General features: G+C 37.9%; 1 protein-coding gene and 1 pseudogene across 1 annotated transcript; one reads left to right on the plus strand and one right to left on the minus strand.

The window, feature by feature from the left end:
• The window catches only part of LOC132345686 (olfactory receptor-like protein OLF4), a 270,579-nt pseudogene extending 249,915 nt beyond the window's left edge, over positions 1-20,664 (minus strand).
• OR7A122 (olfactory receptor family 7 subfamily A member 122) lies at positions 9,415-10,452 on the plus strand. The gene has a single exon (XM_002688658.2). It carries the CDS (start codon positions 9,481-9,483, stop codon positions 10,450-10,452), a length of 972 nt encoding a protein of 323 aa, XP_002688704.1. The 5' UTR covers positions 9,415-9,480.
• Positions 20,665-21,079: the final 415 nt, after the last annotated feature.

The raw sequence follows: 21,079 nt of genomic DNA on the forward strand, positions 1-21,079 counted from the left end.
AGCCTGGTAGGCTGTAGTCCATGGGGTCGCTAGAGTTGGACACGACTGAGCGACTTCACTTTCACTTTTCACTTTCATGCATTGAAGGAAATGGCAACCCACTCCAGTGTTCTTGCTTGGAGAATCCCAGGGACAGGGAAGCCTGGTGGGCTGCCATCTATGGGGTCGCACAGAGTTGGACATGACTGACGCGACTTAGCAGCAGCATAGAAACACTTTGCTGAATCAACAAAAATTGTTCAAGTTTAGGAATATGTATATGTGTTTATATGTCTGTATATACCTCTCTGAAATAAGCACACACATGCACATAGATGTGCATGCATCATTTCAATTGTAACCCCACCCACTGTGCTGAAAGAAAACATGAGAGACAGTTGGAAGGTTAGAAGTAAAAAAAAAAAAAAAAAAGGATGCTGGAATAAACATGATTTAGAAAAAATATAGAAATATTAAAACAAAGATTTTTTTTTTCCAGAGCAACATTTTAATGCAGAAGATGAAGATTTAAAGTAGAATGTGTGCCGTTAATTGTGATAATTATTTACTTTTCCTATTTTAAATTCCAAATCTCTCATAGTCAGAACCATATTTACATTTAGACAAAGCGAAATTCTCTGTACCAGCTAAGGGGGCAAAATCTCTCCAGAGTGACTGAAATTTTCTCCTGTTTAAGATATGAGTTTAACATATAATGACTTTATAAGGAAGCTCAGTGTTAGAATCAAAAACTTAAACTCAGCTGCTAGGAATAGCATGTGTTAAAATTAATGTGTGTGAATCTCTCAGTCATGTCCGGCCTTTGGAACTCCATGCACGATCTTTCCTTAGAATTTGCCAGGAAAGTACACAGGAGTGGGTTGTCATTCCCTTCTTCACGGGATTAGCCCCAACTAGGAATGGAGCCCAGGTCTCCTGTTTTGCAGGTGGATTCTTTACCATCTGAGATATAATATGTTAGCAGGAACAGCATATGATGGGACAAATATCTATGTTAGACTCCTATTGCTTCTTTAACAAATTACAACACTAGCAGGTTAAAAGAAGTACCTATCATAAAGTTCTTTGAGACAAAAATCCTGAAGCCTCATTGAGCAAAAATGAAGATGTCTGCAACTCTGTGATACTTCTGGATGCTCCAGAGAGAATAAACTCAATGTCCTGTTAATATTTTACTTCTAATGGTCACTGGCATCACTTAACTCATGGTCCTTCCTCTGTCTTCAAATCCACATGCCTACAATTTTATATGTCTGACTCCAATTCTTCTTCCTTTCTCAATCACATTTAGAAAATCTATTGTGATTATATTAGTCCAATCTGCATATCTGTGCTAATATTCCTACATCAAGATCAACTGTATTTCATCAGCAATTGTAATTAAGCCAGATGTGTAAGGTAGGATACTCCAAAGTTTTTAGCATCTGGATCTCTTTTGGAGGATCTTATTCTGGTTACTGCAAAGTCTTTTTCTAACAGAAATTATTTTATGTCACTTAATAATACTTATGTAAATCAATACAAAATTTATCACTACCTATGAAATTAAATGAAAATCTTATCTTTCAATATTGCATACATGGAAGGCTCTTCCCTGGTGGTCCAGTGGTTAAAGATCTGTGCTTGAAATGCAGGGGACACTGGGTTCTATCCCTGGTTGGGGAACTAAGGTCTCACATGCCATGTGGCCAGAAAATAAAAGAAAACAAACAAAGAAAAGACACCCTGAATTGTTTACAAAATTACATACAGAGAAGATTTTTGTTGAATACCTAAATCTAGCTATAACTGAATCTAACACAGAACCACTTCTTTGCTACACAAACTGTGATTCACAGATGAGGACCTGAAGCAGCAACACTTAGCATCTTGTTAGAAATGAAGGGTCTGTAGGTCCCTGATCAGATCTGTTGAAAAATAATTTGAACTTAAACTACAATCCCTGGCAATTTTTAGGAATAGTGAATTTAGATAAATGCTACTCTGGAATAAATATTCTCACCTTAACAGTGTTGACTATTACAGAACTGGGTGCTATCCTGTAAATTACATTTCTGTAATGGAGAAAGGAGTTCATAAAAATACTATTTCATAGAATATATTATAGTAAAATTTAAAGTAGACAGTCTTTATAATATGCTAAGCTAGTGGTGCACGCATGCTAAGTCACTTCAGTTGTATCCAACTGTTCGTGACTCTATGGACAGTAGCCCTCCAGACTCCTCTCTCCATGGGATTCTCCAGGCAAAAATACTGGAGTGGGTTGCCATACCCTCCTCCACGGGGTCCTCCTGACCTGGGGATACTACCCACATCTCTTACTTTTCCTGCAATGGCAGTAGACTTCTTTAATTTCTGATGTAAGTAGGAAATTTTTTGGCTTTGCAAAACTTTCATGAAACCACGTCATAATACCCAAGTTAGCTTTATATTAAAGAAGCAAAGTTATCCCTTGTTTTGAAGAGGGCAATAGTCAGACATTTCTGGGATTGTGTGTCCACCACAAATCAAGGCATTGAAGATCCAAAGGACATATTCAAGACCAATGGTCAATATTATGTTTTTGAGACAATTTTAACTCAGGGATGTGATAAGGTGTCAGAAACCTTAGAGCTTTGGAAGCAGAAGATTTAACAGAGAAGGAATGACAAAACTGAATTTACTTATCTTATATTGGAGTCTCTTAGGAACAGAGAATCAGAAGAAAGAATCAATTTTGTCCAGACCAGTGTCACCGGGGAACATCACATACTTAGAGGCTGATGTAACAAGAAAAAAACATGTCTAATGAGCCAATATACAAAGATGTAAATAACCCGTCTGCTGCAGTCCCTCAGCCTGTGCCTCTTTGGTTGGATAGGATGTAGTTGTTGCTTTTGCAATCCTACATCTGGCTGAGAGGCCAATGCTTGATCTCTTCTTGCTGTCTTGTGGGGAGACAGAGCTTTGGTCTGCGTTGCCAGCTACTTAGGGGGAAATTTTGACTTTCACAGGGAAACCTCCTGCACAGAGTTCCCAAACAGGTGAGTTTGAAGCTCCACAGACACTGCAGGAGAGGATCAGAAAGGATGGAAGCCAGGAATGTACCAGAGGTCACAGAGGTCACAATCTAGCATAGCCTGCAGAGGTCACTGCAGTTGTTTGCTGGGTTTCCTAAATAAAATAGGTACATAAATAAAAATGTATATATTTATGATGCTGGAAAGGAAGAGTGCACCTGAAAACGTGAGTGGTAATGTTGACAATTAAATCATGCTAGTGGAAGCCCACAAAAGAACGAATGGGAGGTATAAACTGCATCCAGTAAAGTGGGGCATGAGTCTAAGTTTCTTCTAATTAACAGGAGTAGACAAATAGGGCATTAACTGTAGAGGGTCGATCAGTGAGGTGAGGGCATTTCATTTTATTGTAAGAAGGGACATATTAGACTGTGCCTCCATATGGAGGAGAAAGATCTAAACTAATGATGTCAGATTCATTTTGATATTTGGCAAAACTAATACAATTATGTAAAATTTAAAAATAAAGTAAAATTAAAAAAAAAATAATAACAAAAAAAAATAAATAAACTAATGACTGTTTGCAAATACACACTTTCAATAGCTGTGTAGGAAACACACATTACAGTATCTTCTCTCACTCTTGTGTTCATATAAGGAAAAAAAATACTTAGCTACATAAGTGAAAAGATGTATGCTAGTGAGGCTTACTTTCAACTATCTTATCTGTGAGGCTAAATATATCTACGGATTTGTTAGCCATGCAGTGTTACTCTATTTAAAAAAATCTCTATAACTATTTTGTTTTATATAGTGGTATCAGAGTATTGTTATTCCTTTTTAAAATTGCATTTTTTGATAGAAAGAATTATTTTTTAACAAGAAACTTAAATTCATGATTTAGTTCTTTTATATATGCATAGATGTATTTGTGGGGATTTTACACAAATTGATAAATTTTGTTGATCTTATATACCGACATTCTCTTCATTTCTTTTCCAAAAAAATTAGGTATAATTGACACATGACAGTATATGAGTTACAGGTACACAGCTTGATGGTTCAATATTTGTTTTTGTTGCTAAATGATCACCACAGTAAACCTAGTTAACATCTATCACCACACATAGTTACAATTTATTTCTTGTGATGAGAGTTTTTAGGATATACTGTCTCTTAAGCAACTTTCAGTTCAGTTCAGTTCAGTCACTTAGTCGTCTCCAACTCTTTGCGACCCCATGATTCAGAGCACACCAGGCCTCCCTGTCCATCACCATCTCCCGGAGTTCACTCAAACTCACGTCCATCGAGTCAGTAATGCCATCCAGCCATCTCATCCTCTGTTGTCCCCTTCTCCTCCTGCCCCCAATCCCTCCGAGCATCAGAGCTTTAGCATTATTCCTTCCAAAGAACACCCAGGACTGATCTCCTTTAGAATGGACTGGTTGGATCTCCTTGCAGTCCAAGGGACTCTGAAGAGTCTTCTCCAACTTTAAATTGTGCTAAAAAAAGTATTATGAACTATAGTCATCATGCTGCACAGTACATACCGCCCATTGCTTTTTATTCTTATTTTTCTCACTGTAATAATTTAATTACTTTAATATCCTTAATGTGTCCACTCTGGCTGTAAGCAAGAAAGGAAAGTGAGAGTTCTTCAGCATCCTTAGTGGTGATAATTTTTTATACATATTTACTCCTATTAAGAGTTTCTCATCTGTTACTCCTTATTATTCCTTTTGGCCTTCTCATTAAAACTTTTCCTATAAGTTGCATCACCTGATCTTAACTTTTTACCATTTGTCTTATATTCTAAGCATATTTGAATTCTTCTATCTACATTTAAGATAAAATTATAATTTAGATACTTCTTCTTCCTCACGTTGTAAATGTTCTTATGTTATATTTTTTCACTTCCAAGTCTTTGGCAATTTGATCTTAAATTAGTGATCCATGTAATACTGTTAAATTTTTACTCTTTTGTGTCTTTTGATCAGTTAATTGTAGATTTTCATTCAATTTTATTATGTTCTATTGTTCATAAAGGGGCTTCCCAGATGGTGCTAATGATAATGATCTTGTCTACTAATGGAGGAGAATTAAGAGATTGCAGGTTCAAATCCTGGGTTGGGAAGATCCTCTGGAGGAGGGCATGACAACTCACTCCAGTCTTCTTTCTTGGAGAATCTTGTGGACAGATGGCGGCTACTGGCAAACTATAGTCCATAGTGTCGCGTGGAATTGGACATGACTGAAACAACTTAGCACATAGCATGTTGCCCAGAAAACAATACACTTTACATAATTGCACTCTCATCAATATGATTTGTTCCAAAAGTTCTTAGGTTTTGAAAAATATCTTTGTAAAATGTGTTCTTAAACACACTTATATACTTTTACACAAATGCATCAATACCATCATGGATATATCATAAATGGTCTTTATATTTTAGTGACAAATAGTCATTATGTTTAATGTTTTCTACAATTTGTTCCTCACTTGTTTCGTTCTCAATAATACCTCAGGGACTTGCTTCCAATCAACCAGTATAATGTTGGTTCATTATTTTAATATCTATATAATATCACAAGGTGTGGCTGTGTGACTCCCACATTTGGTGGCCTATAACATTATTTATCCATAAGTGACTATTATATCACTGCTACAAAAATATTTTGAGACTCTTTATTTAATACTGTGCTTCTCAACCAAGGATAATTGTGTTCCCCAGGGTTTTTTGACCAATATTTGTAGACATTATTTGCTGTCACACTGATGAAAAATAAGTGGTGGGCAAGGATGTTTCTAAACATCCTGCAATTTACAGGACAGACCCCCACCCCAGAGAAGGAACAGGCAGAGAATGTCCAGTAGCACAGAGATTGAGGAAATCTGAGTTTAAAACTCTCTGTGTTTCTAGTATCAGTAAAAATGTAGTTCCATTGTGGACTTTTATATATGCATCTAAAATGGATTGCTCACTTTTACTCTAGGGTCTTTAGTCCCTTTTTAAAAGATATGTCAGAGAAGGAACTACTTAATTTCCTTCTAGATAGCCATTTATTCCAGTTTTTATTCAACAATCCAGCCTTTTCCAACCAAATTGAATACAACCATCCCAAAGGATAGTGTTCATACCTAAGGGGACCTAATTTCTAATCATAACACATTATAACAAAGCATCTGATATCTGCCAGAAATTTCTGGGTCATTATATGTTCTCTTGAGTCAAGGTCTTTACTAAATTATTAATTCATGTCATAAATGTTTAATTACTCATATTATAAATCATGTTTCAGTCAGTTTTTGCTGTTCCATTCAGTTTTCTTTACTATGATTATATGAAATCACCCTTTTATTTGTTTCATATTTTAGCCATATTTTGTCATTTCATAATTCACTCATTTTCTTAAGTTCATTTTTTTTTAAATAAATGCAAATATATTCACATACCTTTGAGAAAATAATAAGTGAACAGGCAGTTGTCTCTGATGATAAAGCAAATTAAGTCTCTGATGATTAATATCTTAAATTATAGTGGCAAGGTCACAGTACAGTGAAATAAAATATAGTGTCCTCAGGCTTAAATCACATAAAGAAGTTTATCCAGAATAAGAGAATGAATTTTTCTGACGTGCTCAAGATTTATGGAGTATGGTGTGCAAAGGCTTTTGTATATTGGACAAAGCCCAGAACTAGAATTAAAGTGTTGGATTTATTAAAAAGTCAAAACATTAAGCCCAAGAGTAACAAATTATGACCCAGAAGAAAAGAGAGATCAGTTCAGTTCAGTTCAGTTCAGCCACTCATTCGCTTTGCAACCCCATGAATTGCAGCACGCCAGGCCTCCCTGTCCATCACCATCTCTGAGAGTTCACTCAAACAAGAAAAGAGAGATAGAACTTGCCTAATTCAGTATCAGATGACACAGAGAGGTCAAATCATTTGGTAAAGCACAGGAAAGACAATTTTCTACTGCTTCAAATAACACAAATGAAACTTTTGTTGTGTTTTGTACATTTTCATTTTTGAATTGTTAGTCTACTCTTGTTGGTTATTTTTCTCTTGGGATGTTAAATCTGTATGTTTTTTTCACATCATATAGATATAACTGTTTCTTTCCCTGGAAAAGAGGTATGTTTCTTTCTGATTTTTCCTGGGCATCTAGGAGATGCAGCTGAGGTTGGAATGTTGCCAAACCAAGGAAGCTTTTCTTGGTCACATTGTCTCAGGAAGGATTTGAGCTTGTTAGCTCTTCTACCTTCATTTTAACTGTCCCTCATACTTTTTATATTTCTTTACATACAGGGCAGAAAGTGGCTGTAGCTAAAAGGAGCCTCAAATTTATTATTGTCTCAGAAGCTTATGAACTGGAATTTCTGCATACCACTTAAACTTTGTTTAGGAGAAAATTACAGGAGATGTAAAGTGACGCAGGTTCAATCCCTGGGTCAGGAGGATCTCCTAGAGGAGGGCATGGTAAACCACTTCAGTGTTCTTGCCTTGAAAATTTCTTGGACAGAGGATCCTGGTGGGCTACAGGACAGAAATCAGACACAACTGAAGTGACTTAACACAAACACACACACACATAGGAGAAAATTAATCTGATCTGACCAGCTTGAGCTATAACCACTCATGGCCCAAGGAGGATGGTTCTGGATAAGAAATTCGTGACAGTAGCTGCTCTGGAGGTGATACTGTGTCTGTGAACCTGTGCCTTGTGGAATAGGAACAGTTCTTAAAGCAGAAGCACCTGAACTCATAAATTAAGTTGGCATACTAAGGTGACGGTGGTCAAAACTCAATCAAAGATGGTACTAAGCAGAGGATCTGATATAATTCACAGGATGTCCTTGCAACTAAATCCATAAAGTGCTGGGAACAACATGGAGAGAAGGATTCTCTGTGGACTGAAGTGTCAGCTGTAGCAGGGAAGCCCCCTTGTTCCTCAGCATTCCTGTTGTTGTTGTTCAGTGGCTCAGTCATGTCTGACTCTTTGCAATCCCATGGACTGCAGCACACAAAGATCCCCTGTCCTTCACTATCTCCTGAAGCTTGCTCAAACACATGTCCATTGAGTCGATATGCCATACAACCATCTCATCCTCTGTCATTTGCTTCTCCTTCTGTTTGCAATCTTCCCAACATTAGGGGCTTTTCCAATGACTCAGTTCTTCGCATCAGGTGGCCAAAGTATTGGAGTTTCAGCTTCAGCATCAGTCTTTCCAGTGGATATTCAGGGTTGATTTCCTTCAGGATTGATTGGTTTGATCTCCTTTCCATCCAAGGGATTCTCAAGAGTCTTCTCCAACACCACAGTTCAGAAGCATCCATTCTTTGATGCTCAGCCTTCCTTATGGTCCAACTCTCACATCCATACATGACTACTGGAAAAACCATAGCTCTGACCATACAGAATTTTATTGGCAAAGTGATGTCTCTACTTTTTAATATGCTATTTGTCATAGCCTTTTTCCTCAAGAGTAAGCATCTTTTAATTTCATAACTGCAATCACTGTCCACAGTGATTTTGGAACACAAGAAAATTAAGTATTTAACTGTTTCCACTGTTTCCCCATCTATTTGCCAGGAAGTGCTAGGACCAGATGCCATGATCTTAGTTTTTTAAATGTTGAGTTTTAAGCCAGCCTTTTCAGTCTCCTCCTTCACCTTCGTCAAGACGCACTTTAGTTCCTCTTTACATTCTGCCATAAGGGTGGTGTCATCTGCGTATCTGAGGTTATTGGTATTTTTCCTGGCAATCTTGATTCCAGCTTGTGATCTATCCATCTCTAATCACTCCTCCTTTTATTCATCCCTCTCTCCCACTGGCTTCCTTGTTTAGATCTGAACATGTGGAACCAGCATCTTCCTCAGGTCCTTTGCAGTGATTGTTCCTCCTGCTTTCACTCTAGTGAGTACCTTCTCCTAGTATCACAATAGGTCCTTCTCTTCCTTTCTTAATGTTTCTTCAAATAAACCCTTGTTTTAAGCCCTTGCCTGAACACTCAGCGTAAAATAATGTCTCTTAGTACTCTCTCCTTTACACATGTTTCTGTTTTCTCCATACATCTGTCATCTTTTAACATATTATATATTTATTTGAATATCATTTTTCACCATCCTTGGATTGTGAAAGATTTGTTTTTAAATATGTCTAAAATATAGAGATATTTTATCCCGTATATGTGCACATATTTATCACTTATATGTGCTTAGAATATTTATGCTCTCAATATGTTGCTCAATAAAACTGAAACATGAACTGCTTGGAAATATGCTCAAATGGGACAAACACTTTGAGTTAGAGGCGAAATGAGGTATATCCTCAAGGAGAATTTATCTATATACAGCATATTAACATCAATTTTTTGTCAGCAAAATGGAGATTACGGTATTTTAGCTATTTGAGTAATATCAATTTGAGTGAAAGTTATCATGTTATACACATTTTTTTCCCAATAGTCACATCATCATATGGAACCAGAGAACAAGACACAAATTTCACAATTTCTCCTTCTGGGATTCTCAGAGGAAACAGAACTGCAGCCCATCATATTTGGGGTTTTCTTCTCCATGTACCTGATCACTGTGTTTGGAAATCTGCTCATCATCCTGGCTGTCAGCTCAGACCTCCACCTCCACACCCCCATGTACTTCTTCCTCTCCAACCTGGCCTTTGTAGACATCTGTTTCACCTCCACCATCATCCCAAAGATGCTGCAAAGCACTCAGACACAGAGGAAAGTCATTACTTATGAAGGCTGCATCGTACAGGTTTATTTTTACTTACTTTTTGCAGGATTAGATGACTTCCTCCTGACTGTGATGGCCTATGACCGGTATGTGGCCATCTGTCACCCCCTGCACTACCTGGTCATCATGAAGCCCTGGGTATGTGGACTGCTCCTTCTGGTGTCCTGGATCATGAGTGCCCTGTTTTCCTTTTTACACAGCTTAATGGTGTTGCAGCTGTCATTCTGCTCAGACTTGGAAATCCACCACTTTTTCTGTGAAATCAAATGGCTGATCCAACTTGCCTGTTCTGACCCCTTTCTCAACAACATAATGGTGTATTTTGGATCTGTAATTCAGGGGAGTGTTCCCCTGACTGGTATCCTTTACTCTTACTCTAAAATTTCATCCTCTATCTGTGGAATCTCATCAGCTAAGGGGAAGTATAAAGCATTCTCTACCTGTACATCTCACCTCTCAGTTGTCTCCTTATTTTATTGTTCAGCCTTAGGAGTATACCTTAGCTCTGCTGCTACCCACAGCTCACACACAAGTACAATTGCCTCGGTGATGTACACTGCAGTCACACCCATGCTGAACCCCTTCATCTACAGTCTGAGAAATAAAGACATAAAGAGGACTCTAAAAAGATTCTTTGGAATGGTAACATTTATAAAAGAGCCATTTGTCCTTGGGCTGAAGGACATGGGCTGAAGAACTGCCCATGATAGCAGGGCTCAAAGCCTCATAGGCACATATGTGATTCTTTGATTAGATTGTGATAATAGCAAAAGCTTCTTCAATTTATTGCCTGATATTTCCATTTCTTTGATTTCAACTTCTCTATACAATTTTAAAAACATCCTTGATTAACTTTGCTGTTCTCTGTTATCTAAGTTGTTTCTTTTGTCACTTTTCTATTCTCTCAAATTGATTCAAAACCTCATGTGAAACATATATGTAAATTTCCATTTATCTCATGAGACTTCACACATTTCTTAAGAATATTCTTCTGAAATGATACACTATATACTAAACTTTCTTTCTTTTTACTAAAGGAATCATCATGAATTTTGCTACTTCTATGGGAAAAAAAAACTACCTTGGAAACCAAACCAATTATATAATTTCATAGAAGAATAAAATATGAAAATACAGTCTATCACATTTTAGTTCTTCATATCTTGGAAGGTCACTACCATAACTGCTCTTCCCAAAAATGTAAATGTTAGCAGGTAGTGTATTTCATAATTGGTCATCTGATTTTACTCCCTAACAGTGTACTAGTCTCTATTTATTAATAGCTCAGTGTCCACATTGCCTACAGGAGTTACTGGTAAAACTGAGCATCAAACACACGACTCTGATTGGCATCTATGTGAAACAAAGATTTCAATAAAGAGTTTGACATAAGACCTAGAGTCATAGAAGACCTTAAGTATGAGTTAGCAAAAATTTGTGTCAGGTTATATATTTGCAAGAGATGTTTTCATGGTGTCCATTTACTTATTGATGTATACGATTTAGTGTCTGTTTGTAAAGGGGTTTATCGTGGAGGTGAAGGATTTTTTGGGGGTAATTATATCATTCTGCTTGAATATTTCCATTGTTGCCTACAAATAAACAACTCCTTCCATTGCTCTACACGAAATATTTCCCCCATTCCATTTCTGTGATAACCAGTAAAAGAGTTGTGAATGAATAATTTAAATATCATATTTATATGATGTACATGATATATATAATATTATATAGATGATATATATCTCCAAATTATGGCTCTCTAGATTTAAATTTCCATCTAGTCCTGTGATAAAGGCACAAGTTTTTCACAAACAAGCATATCCTTTTAACCTTTCTTGCTTACCTACAAGGAAATCTAAATGGAATCCCTTTTTAATAAAATTGTATGACATAATCACAACAATTGCCTTTCCTTCAGTTCTATTCACTTGGACTGTAGTATTAGTTAGCTGTTGCAACATAGCACATCATCCTAAAAGCAATGATTTAGTGTAATGAATCTTTTATCTAATGAGTTTCTATGACAGGGAGTTGATCTGAGTTATGATTGTTTCCTCATGGGTCTATTGTCAGCTGTCAGGCTCCATTTTGTGTTTTAAAGGCTCCTCCACGATGGTGTGTGCAGTTGTAGTGGTCTTCTGTCTTGAACAACTTTATGTCAATTTCTTCCTTTTATGTAAGTAGGTTAGTCTTTAGTTTATCATGGATCATGATTAGATGAGAGTTGTACCATAAAAAGGGCTGAGCACCAAAGAATTGATGCTATCCAACTGTGGTGCTGGAGAAGACTCTTGAGAGTTCCTTGGTCTGAAAAGAGATCAAACCAGTCAGTCCTACAGGAAATCAACCCCGAATATTCAGTGGAAGGACTGAAGCTGAGGCTGAAGTGCTAATACTTTGGCCACCTGACGCGAAGAGTCAACTCATTGGAAAAGACCCTGATGCTGGGAAAGATTAAAGGTAAAAGGAGAAGGAGGTGGCAAAGGATTAGATGGTTGGATTTCATCACTGACTCATTGGACATGAATTTGAGCAAGATCTGGGAGATGGCGAAGGACAGGGAGGCCTGGCGTGGTGCAGTCCATGGGGTTGCAAAGAGTTGGACATGACTTAGTGACTGAACAACAGTCTTTAGTTTATAAGAATAACAAACAAAACTGGATTTCTCAAATGTTAATTGCTATATTTAAATTTCACTGTTCCTAAATCCATATATGTCACTTTGCTTTCTTCCTAGTTAGAGGAGTTGTCTCTCACCAATTTTTGTATGATTAACATACTACCCTTAACAATGCACAGCCAGAAAATTTTAATTCTTGACTCCATGAATGGTCTTTCCATGGAATTCTCCAGGCAAGAATACAGGAGTTTGTTGTCGTTCCCTTCTCCAAGGGATTATCCCAACCTAGGAATTGAACCCAGGTATCCTGCATTGCAGGTGGATTCTTTACCATCTGAAATATAATATGTTAGCAGGAACAGCATATGATTGGACAAATATCTATGTTAGACTCCTATTGCTTCTTTAACAAATTACAACACTACCAAATTAGAAGTACCTATCATAAAGTTCTATGAGACAAAAATCCTGAAGTCCCATTGAGCAAAAATGAAGATGTCTGCAACACTGTGATTCTTCTGAATGCTCCAGAGGAGAATGCATTCAATATCTTGTTTTCAATATCTTGTTAATATTTTACTTCTAATTGTCACCAGCATTGCTTAACTCATGGCTCCTCCTCTGTCCTCAAATCCAGATGGCTACAGTTTTAAATGTCTGACTCCAAGTCTTCTTCCTTTCTCAATCACATTTAGAAAATCTATTGTGATTATACTAGTCCAATCTGCATATCTGTGCTAATAGTCCTACATCAAGATAAACTGTATTTCATGAGCTATTGTAATTATGCCAGCTATGTAAGTTAGGGTATTCCAAAGTTCTTAGCATGTGGACATCTTTTGGAGGATCTTGTTCTGCCTACTGCAAAGTCTTTTTCTAATAGAAATTATTTTATGTCACTTAATATTTCCATAAAAATCAACAAAAACTTTATCACTACCTATAAAAATGAGTGAAAATCTTATCTTTCAAAATTACATACACGGAAGGTACTTCCCTGGTAGTCCAGTGGTTAAGGATCTGTGCTTCCAATGCAAGGGACAATGGGTTCTATTCCTGGTTGGGGAACTAAGGTCTCACATGCCATGTGGCCAGAAAATAAAAGAAAACAAACAAACAAAAGACATCCTGGATTGTTTTCAAGATTACATACAAGGAAGATTTTGTTGAATACCTAAGTCTTTCTATAACTGAATCTAACATAGGACCACTTATTCGCTACCCAAACTGTGATCCACAGATGAGGACCTGAAGCATCAGCACTTAGCATCTTGTTAGATATGAAGTGTCTGTGGGTGCCTGATCAGACCTGCTGAAAAATAATTTGAAATTAAACTACAATCCTTGGAAATTTTTAGGAATAGTGAATTTAGAGAAATGCTACTCTGGAATAAATTTTCTCACCTTCACAATGTTGGCCTTTCAATTAAGTTCAGTTGCCCAGTCATGTCTGACACTTTGTGCCCCATGGACTGCAGCACACATGGCTTTCCTGTCCATCACCAACTCTTAGAGGAAAACATAGGCAGAACACTTGATGACATAAATCAATTCCACTCCTAGGCATATACCCTGAGGAAACCAAAATTGAAGAAGACACACGTGTTCCATTGTTCATTTAGCACTATTTACAATAGCTAGAACATGGAAGCAACATAGATGTCTGTTAACAGATGAATGAGTGAAGTAGTGTGGTACATATACACAATGGAATATTCCTCAGCCATAAAAAGGAATGCATTTGAATCAGTTCTGATGAGGTTGATGAACCTAGAATTCTATGGGCTCAAGCAAATAAAACTTCTAAGTCTAGCCCAGATACAAAGCTGGATAAAGAGACACCTCCTCCTAATGAAAAGTGCTTCAGTGTCACATTTCATAAGACATAGGTACAAAGAAAGCTTCACTTAGGGCCATCTCAACAAACAGGTATAATTTCAATTCAGTAATGATTTATTTTTTCTTCCAATTTTAGTAGATGAATGATCTTGGAAAACACCAATGTATATGTGTCTGTATTTTTTTTTCATTTATTTTTAATGATATATCATTCATTGAGATAATGTCATATAAGTTTCATGTGTACAAACATTTCTTTTTTTTACTTCTGTGTACAGGACAGAGCACTCCCAAGCAAAATTTCAGTTTCCATTCATCATGATAATGTCCATCCCCTTTAAGCAATTCACCCTCCCCTCAGTCCCCTTTCCCTCATGCAAAGAACTCTGTTCTCTGTACCTACATGTTAGCTCTTGTTTGCTTTGGAGTGCTCATTTACTAGCTTTGTTTGTCTGTTTGTTCTATTTCACATATGAGTGAAATCAAAGGATATTTGTCTTCCTCTCTCTGATTTATTTTACTTGGTAAAACACCCTTAAATTTCATCCATATTGTTGCAAATGAAAACTTTCATCTTTTTCATTCTGAGTAGTATTCCATTGTGTATGTATGTATGTATGTATATATATACATATATACTCATATACAGATGTATAACATCTTTTTTATACATTCATCCATTGATAGAAAGTGAAAGTCACTCAATCATGTCTGAGTCTTTGCCACCCCATAGACTACACAGTCCATGGAATTCTCCAGGCTAGAATACTGGAGTGGGTAGCCTTTCCAACCCAGGGTCTCCTGTATTGCAGGCAGATTATTTACCAGCTGAGCCACAAGGGAAGCCCATACATTGATGGGCCTAGATATTTTCCTTATATCTTGACTATTTTAAATCCTACTGTGATCAACTTAAGGGTTCATTTATCTTTAAAAATTAGTGCTTTCATGTTTGGGAATAAATACTCAGGAGTGGAATAGACTCTTTGCAGCCCCATGGACTGTAGCCTATCAGGCTGCTCCATCCATGGAATTTTCCAGGCAAGAGTGCTGGAGTGGATTGCCATTTCCTTCTCCAGGGGATCTTCCAGACCCAGGAATCGAACCCGGGTCTCCCACATTGCAGGCAGACGCTTTACCATCTGAGCCACCAGAGAAGCTGATCATATGATAGTTTCTAATTATTTGAGGAACCTATATTTTGTTTTCCATTGTAGCTGTACCAATTTAAATTCACACCAACGAGGCACACATATATGGACAATTAGCTTAAAATAAGCCAATAGCATATGATGGAGAAAAGATACTCTCTACAATAAAAATGTTTCCCTTTTCTCCATATGATCACCAACACTTATTTCTTGCCTTTTTGATAATGCCATTGTAACAGGCATGAGATAAATTCTCACTGTGGTTTTGATTTGTATTTCCTTAATAATTACAGTAAGTCCCTTACATATGAAACTTCAAGTTGCTAACTTTTAAAATGTGACCATGTGTTCACATATCCAGCCATGTAAATTAGTTCTCGCGTTTGGCATTATCTGTAAAAGTTAGGTGCCTAGGCTAACTTTGTTGGACTTATAAGGTCTGTCTAGTCAAGGCTATGGTTTTTCCTGTGGTCAGGTATGGATGTGAGAGTTGGACTGTGAAGAAGGCTGAGCGCCGAAGAATTGATGCTTTTGAACTGTGGTGTTGGAGAAGACTCTTGAGAGTCCCTTGGACTGCAAGGAGATCCAACCAGTCCATTCTGAAGGACATCAGCCCTGGGATTTCTTTGGAAGGAATGATGCTAAAGCTGAAACTCCAGTACTTTGGCTACCTGATGCGAAGAGTTGACCCATTGGAAAAGACTGTGATGCTGGGAGGTATTGGCGGCAAGAGGAGAAGGGGACGACAGAGGATGAGATGGCTGGATGGCATAACTGACTCGATGGACGTGAGTCTGGGTGAACTCCGGGAGATGGTGATGGACAGGGAGGCCTGGTGTACTGCGATTCATGGGGTCGCAAAGAGTCGGACACGACTGAGTGACTGATCTGATTTGATCTGATCTGATGAACAAATAGGACTTAACGAACACACTCTTGGAACAGAAGTCATTTATAAGTAAGGGATTTTTTAGAGTGATATTAAATATTTCTTTCTGTGTCAGTTGATCATTTGCATGTCTTTTTGAGAGCTTCCTTGGTAGCTCTGCTGTAAAGAATCCACCTGCAATGCAGGAGACACTGGTTTGATCCCTGGGTCAGGAAGATCCCAGGCAGAAGGGATAGACTACCTACTCCAGTATTCTTAAAAAAAAACCTATTAAGATTCTTTGCTCATTTTAAAATCTAGTTCTTTTGTTGCTATTTTTATGTTAGTTATTTGTATATTTTAACATCAACTGCTTATCAGATATATCCCTTGTATATATCTTCTTCCATTTGGTAGTTTGTCTTTTCATTTTGTTAATGATTTCCTTTTCTATACAATGTTTTCTTAGTATGATATAGTATCATTGTTTACTCCTGGTTTTGTTTCCCTTGCCTGAGGAGATATACATCTAGAAAAGATATTACTAAAACCAACATCACAAAGCTTCCTGGCTTTGTCCTCTTTTAGGTGTCTTATGGATTCAGTCTCAGAGCTTACTGGCTGTGTTTCCTTTTGGTTTTTATAAATTCAACCCCAAGGAAAGTAGAAGCAGCAGGAGAGGGGGCACCAACTGTGGTATACCAGCATCGGGTGCCTGCAGCAGAGGGAGGAGCAGAGGTGGCAGTGGGGCATGGGACCCCGCCCCCAGCTACCTAGGTGTCCATGACCCTGTGCCCCCCTCTCCCACCTCCATATCTGCAGTGTTACAGCTGGTCAACCTTTCCACACTGGACATGCCACAGAACCCCTACCACCCCAGCTCCGCCGACTACCATCATCCTGCCTCATACGGCAGCAGAAGCTGTGACTCAGGAGATCTCAGAGAAGCTACACAGAAAAGCATCACAAGCATATCAGAAAACTACCCACCCTGCATCTCAAGCAGCACACCAGAAGCACTGACAACAGCAAGGTACCATACCCCAGAGGCACAAGAAGCAATAGCTAGGGCACAGGGTAACTCCTCTGACAGAGGCCATGGAGGGTCTAAAGTGCAGATTCATAACCATAGGCAGCTCAGATAGAAATGGGGGGAAAAAAAAAAGCTATATCATGTCGCCACCTACTGGACAAAGATAGAAAAACATGAAGGTTCTAACCTGAATCCTTCAGCCTGCTGAGCCTCCAGGATGTTAAAACTCAAAAGTAACATTAAGGGTATTTAAACATTTTTTTTTAATATCACACACATAATTATATTGAACGATTCAAATATATTGCCATATACATGTCTTCAGGTAGAGTTTACAAGAGAACACAAGTTTGAATAAATATAATATATATTATATAGTATTATACTATATATTATAATATAATAATATAATATATATTATATAGTATAATACTATATATTATAATATAATAATATAATATATGTTTAATAATATAATAATATATAATATATAATAGATATGTGTGATATAAAAAAAGAATGTTTAAATACACTTAATGTTACTTTGCAAAATATTTCATTTTCATGTTGTCCATCTATTTCTTGAAATTCCAGATGTTCAAGTTGGACTTAGAAAAGACAGAGGAACCAAAGATCAAATTGCCAACATCCACTGGGTCATTGAAAAAGCAAGATAGTTCCAGAAAAACATCTACTTCTGCTTTATAAACCATGCCAAAGCCTTTGACTGTGTGGATCACAACAAACTGTGGAAAAATTTTCAAGAGATAGGAATACAAGACGACCTGACCTGCCTCTTGAGAAATCTGTATGTAGGTCAAGAAGCAACAGTTAAAACTGGACATGGAACAACAGACTGTTCCAAATAAGGAAAAGAGTGTGTCAAGGCTTTATATTTAACTTATATGAAGAGTACATCATAAGAAACACGGGCTGGATGAAGCACAAGCTGGAATCAAGATTGTCTGGAGAGATATCAATAACCTCAGATATGCAGATGACACTACCCTTATGGCAGAAAGCGAAGAAGAACTAAAGAGCCTCTTGATGAAAGTGAAAGAGGAGAGTGAAAAAGCTCAACATTCAGAAAACTAAGATCATGGCACCTGGTCCCATCAATTCATGGAAAATAGATGGGTAAACAGTGGAAACAGTGTCAGACTTTGTTTTGGGGGGCTTCAAAATCACTGCAGATGGTGACTGCAGTCATGAAATTAAAAGACACTTGCTCCTTGGAAGGAAAGTTATGACCAACCTAGATAGCATATTGAAAAGCAGAGACATTACTTTGCCAACAAAGGTCCATCTAGTCAAAGATATGGTTTATCCAGTGGTCATGTATGGATGTGAACATTGGACTATAAAGAAAGCTGAGGGTCAAATAATTGATACTTTTGAATTATGGTTTGGAGAAGACTCTTGAGAGTCCCTTGGACAGCAAGAAGATCCAACAAGTCTTCAAGGAAATCAGTCTTGAATATTCATTGGAAGGACTGATACTAAAGCTGAAACTCCAATACTTTGGCCACCTGATGTAAAGAACTGAATCATTTGAAAAGACTCTGATGCTGGGAAAGATTGAAGGTGGGAGGAGAAGGGGATGAGATGGTTGGATGGCATCACTGACTCAATAGACATGAGTTTGAGTAAACTCCAGCAGTTCGTGATGGACAGGGAAGACTGGAGTGCTGCAGTCCATGGGGTTGCAAAGAGTCAGACGTGACTGAGCGACTGAACTGAACTGAACTTGATGCCTCAGGGGCTTTCCAGCTGATGCTAGTGGTAAAGAACCCCTGTCTGCCAATGCAGGAGACCTAAGATATGGTGTTTGATCCCTGGTTCAGGAGGATCCCCTGGAGGAGGAAATGGCAACTCGCTCCAGTTATCTTGCCTGGAGAATCCCATGGACAGAGGAGCCTGGCAGACTACAGTCAAAAAGTTACAAAGAGACATGACTGAGCAAAGCATGGACACACGTGATAGGTATTGTGGAAACAAAACTGAATAAGGAAGAGAATCCTAAAGAGGCAAATAAAATACAGTGACAACTAGCAATACACAGTGTATGTCAAAGTCCAAAACATCAGAAAAAGCAGCTAAAGTGATAATACAAAGGAATGATGTACACAAACATGAAATCAATGGTCTGAAATTTTCCTTGTTATAAACACACAGATAGCGGTGAATGTTTTCAGTAGTTTTCCCCACATAGGAGCAGTACAACTCATGACTATCCTTTATTAAAATAACTCTTGAATAAGAGGGAAATCACTAAGCTTAATCAAATGAGTTACATAAATTATATGAAAGAGGTGAGATCAAATAAATGGAAATTTCAAGAAATAAAGGACAAAGCAACATCTGCTTCCACAATCTGATCTCAAAAATTGCAATTTCTGCCTGTGAGGTTTTAAATCTTCCAGTCATGCTCCCTTCATCAGCTTAGGACAACTGGTGTTTTAATCATTGTCCTCCTAAAGAATGCTTTCAGAGCAGTCTTTATGTCCTTGTTCCTCAGACTGTAGATGAAGGGGTTCAGCATGGGTGTGACCACAGTGTACATCACCGAGGCCGTTGCACTTGAATGTGAGCTTTGGGTAGCAGCAGAGCTAAGGTATACTCCTAAGCACGTACAATAAAATAAAGAGACAACTGAGAGATGAGATGCACAAGTGGAAAATGCTTTATACTTCCCCTGAGCTGATGAGATTTCACATATGGTGGAAACTATCCTAGAGTAAGAGTAAAGGATACCAGCTAAGGGAGCACCTCCCAGCAGGACAGTAGCAAAATACATCACCATGTCATTAAGAAAAGTGTCAGAACAGGCAAGTTGGACCAACTGTTTCAGTTCACAGAAATAGTGAGGGATTATCACCTCTCTGCTGAAGGACAAACTCAACACCATTAAAGTTTGCAAGAAGGAATGTAGGACATTGATGACCCAGGAAACAAGAACCAGCAGTCCACAGAGCTGGGCACTCATGATGACCTTGTAGTACAGAGGGTGGCAGATGGCTACAAATCGGTCAAAAGCCATCACTGTTAGGAGGAAGTCATCCAACCCTAAAAAAAGTGTGAAAAAATACACCTGGGTGATGCAACCTTCATAGGTGATAACTTTGTTCTGGGTCTGGATGTTCCACAGCATCTTTGGGATGGTCGTGGAGGTGAAACAGATGTCTACAAAGGACAGGTTGGAGAGGAAGAAGTACATGGGGTTGTGCAGGTGGGAGTCTGAGCTGACGGCCAGGATGATGAGCAGGTTTCCAAACACAGTAATCAGGTACATGGAGAGGAAAAGCCCAAATATGATGGGCTGCAGGTCTGTTTCCTCTGAGAATCCCAGAAGAAGAAAACCTGAAACATGTGTTAGGTTCCTTGGTACCATGTGGTGGAGGTGACCTAAAGGAAAGGGGAAAATATCATGTCTAATTTTCACAAAAAAAGACATTGCTCACATCATTGAAAAACTATTATTTATATTTTGCCTAATTGTATTTAAATATATTTGCTTAACTAAGTTCTGCTTTGTTCATGGATTTGCTCCCCTTTAGGGAATTTCTGTGTCATCTGGAACTGACAAGGTTGTCCCACTTGCTGCTTCTTTCCCGGGATGTCATCTATTCCACATAAGAAATACTTTCATTCATTTGGGGATTATGAACTGAGTGATGATCATGTTCCAGGTGATGTCTTGGCAATGAGTATAGGGTTCTAAACAACAAAATCTCTAAGAATCCAGTCACAAAGTAAACATAAGTCTTATATGTGTGTGGGTATGTGTGTGCTCAGGGGCTTCTTTC

This window comes from Bos taurus, chromosome 7 (assembly GCF_002263795.3).
Source record: "Bos taurus isolate L1 Dominette 01449 registration number 42190680 breed Hereford chromosome 7, ARS-UCD2.0, whole genome shotgun sequence".
Classification (NCBI taxonomy): domain Eukaryota; kingdom Metazoa; phylum Chordata; class Mammalia; order Artiodactyla; family Bovidae; genus Bos; species Bos taurus.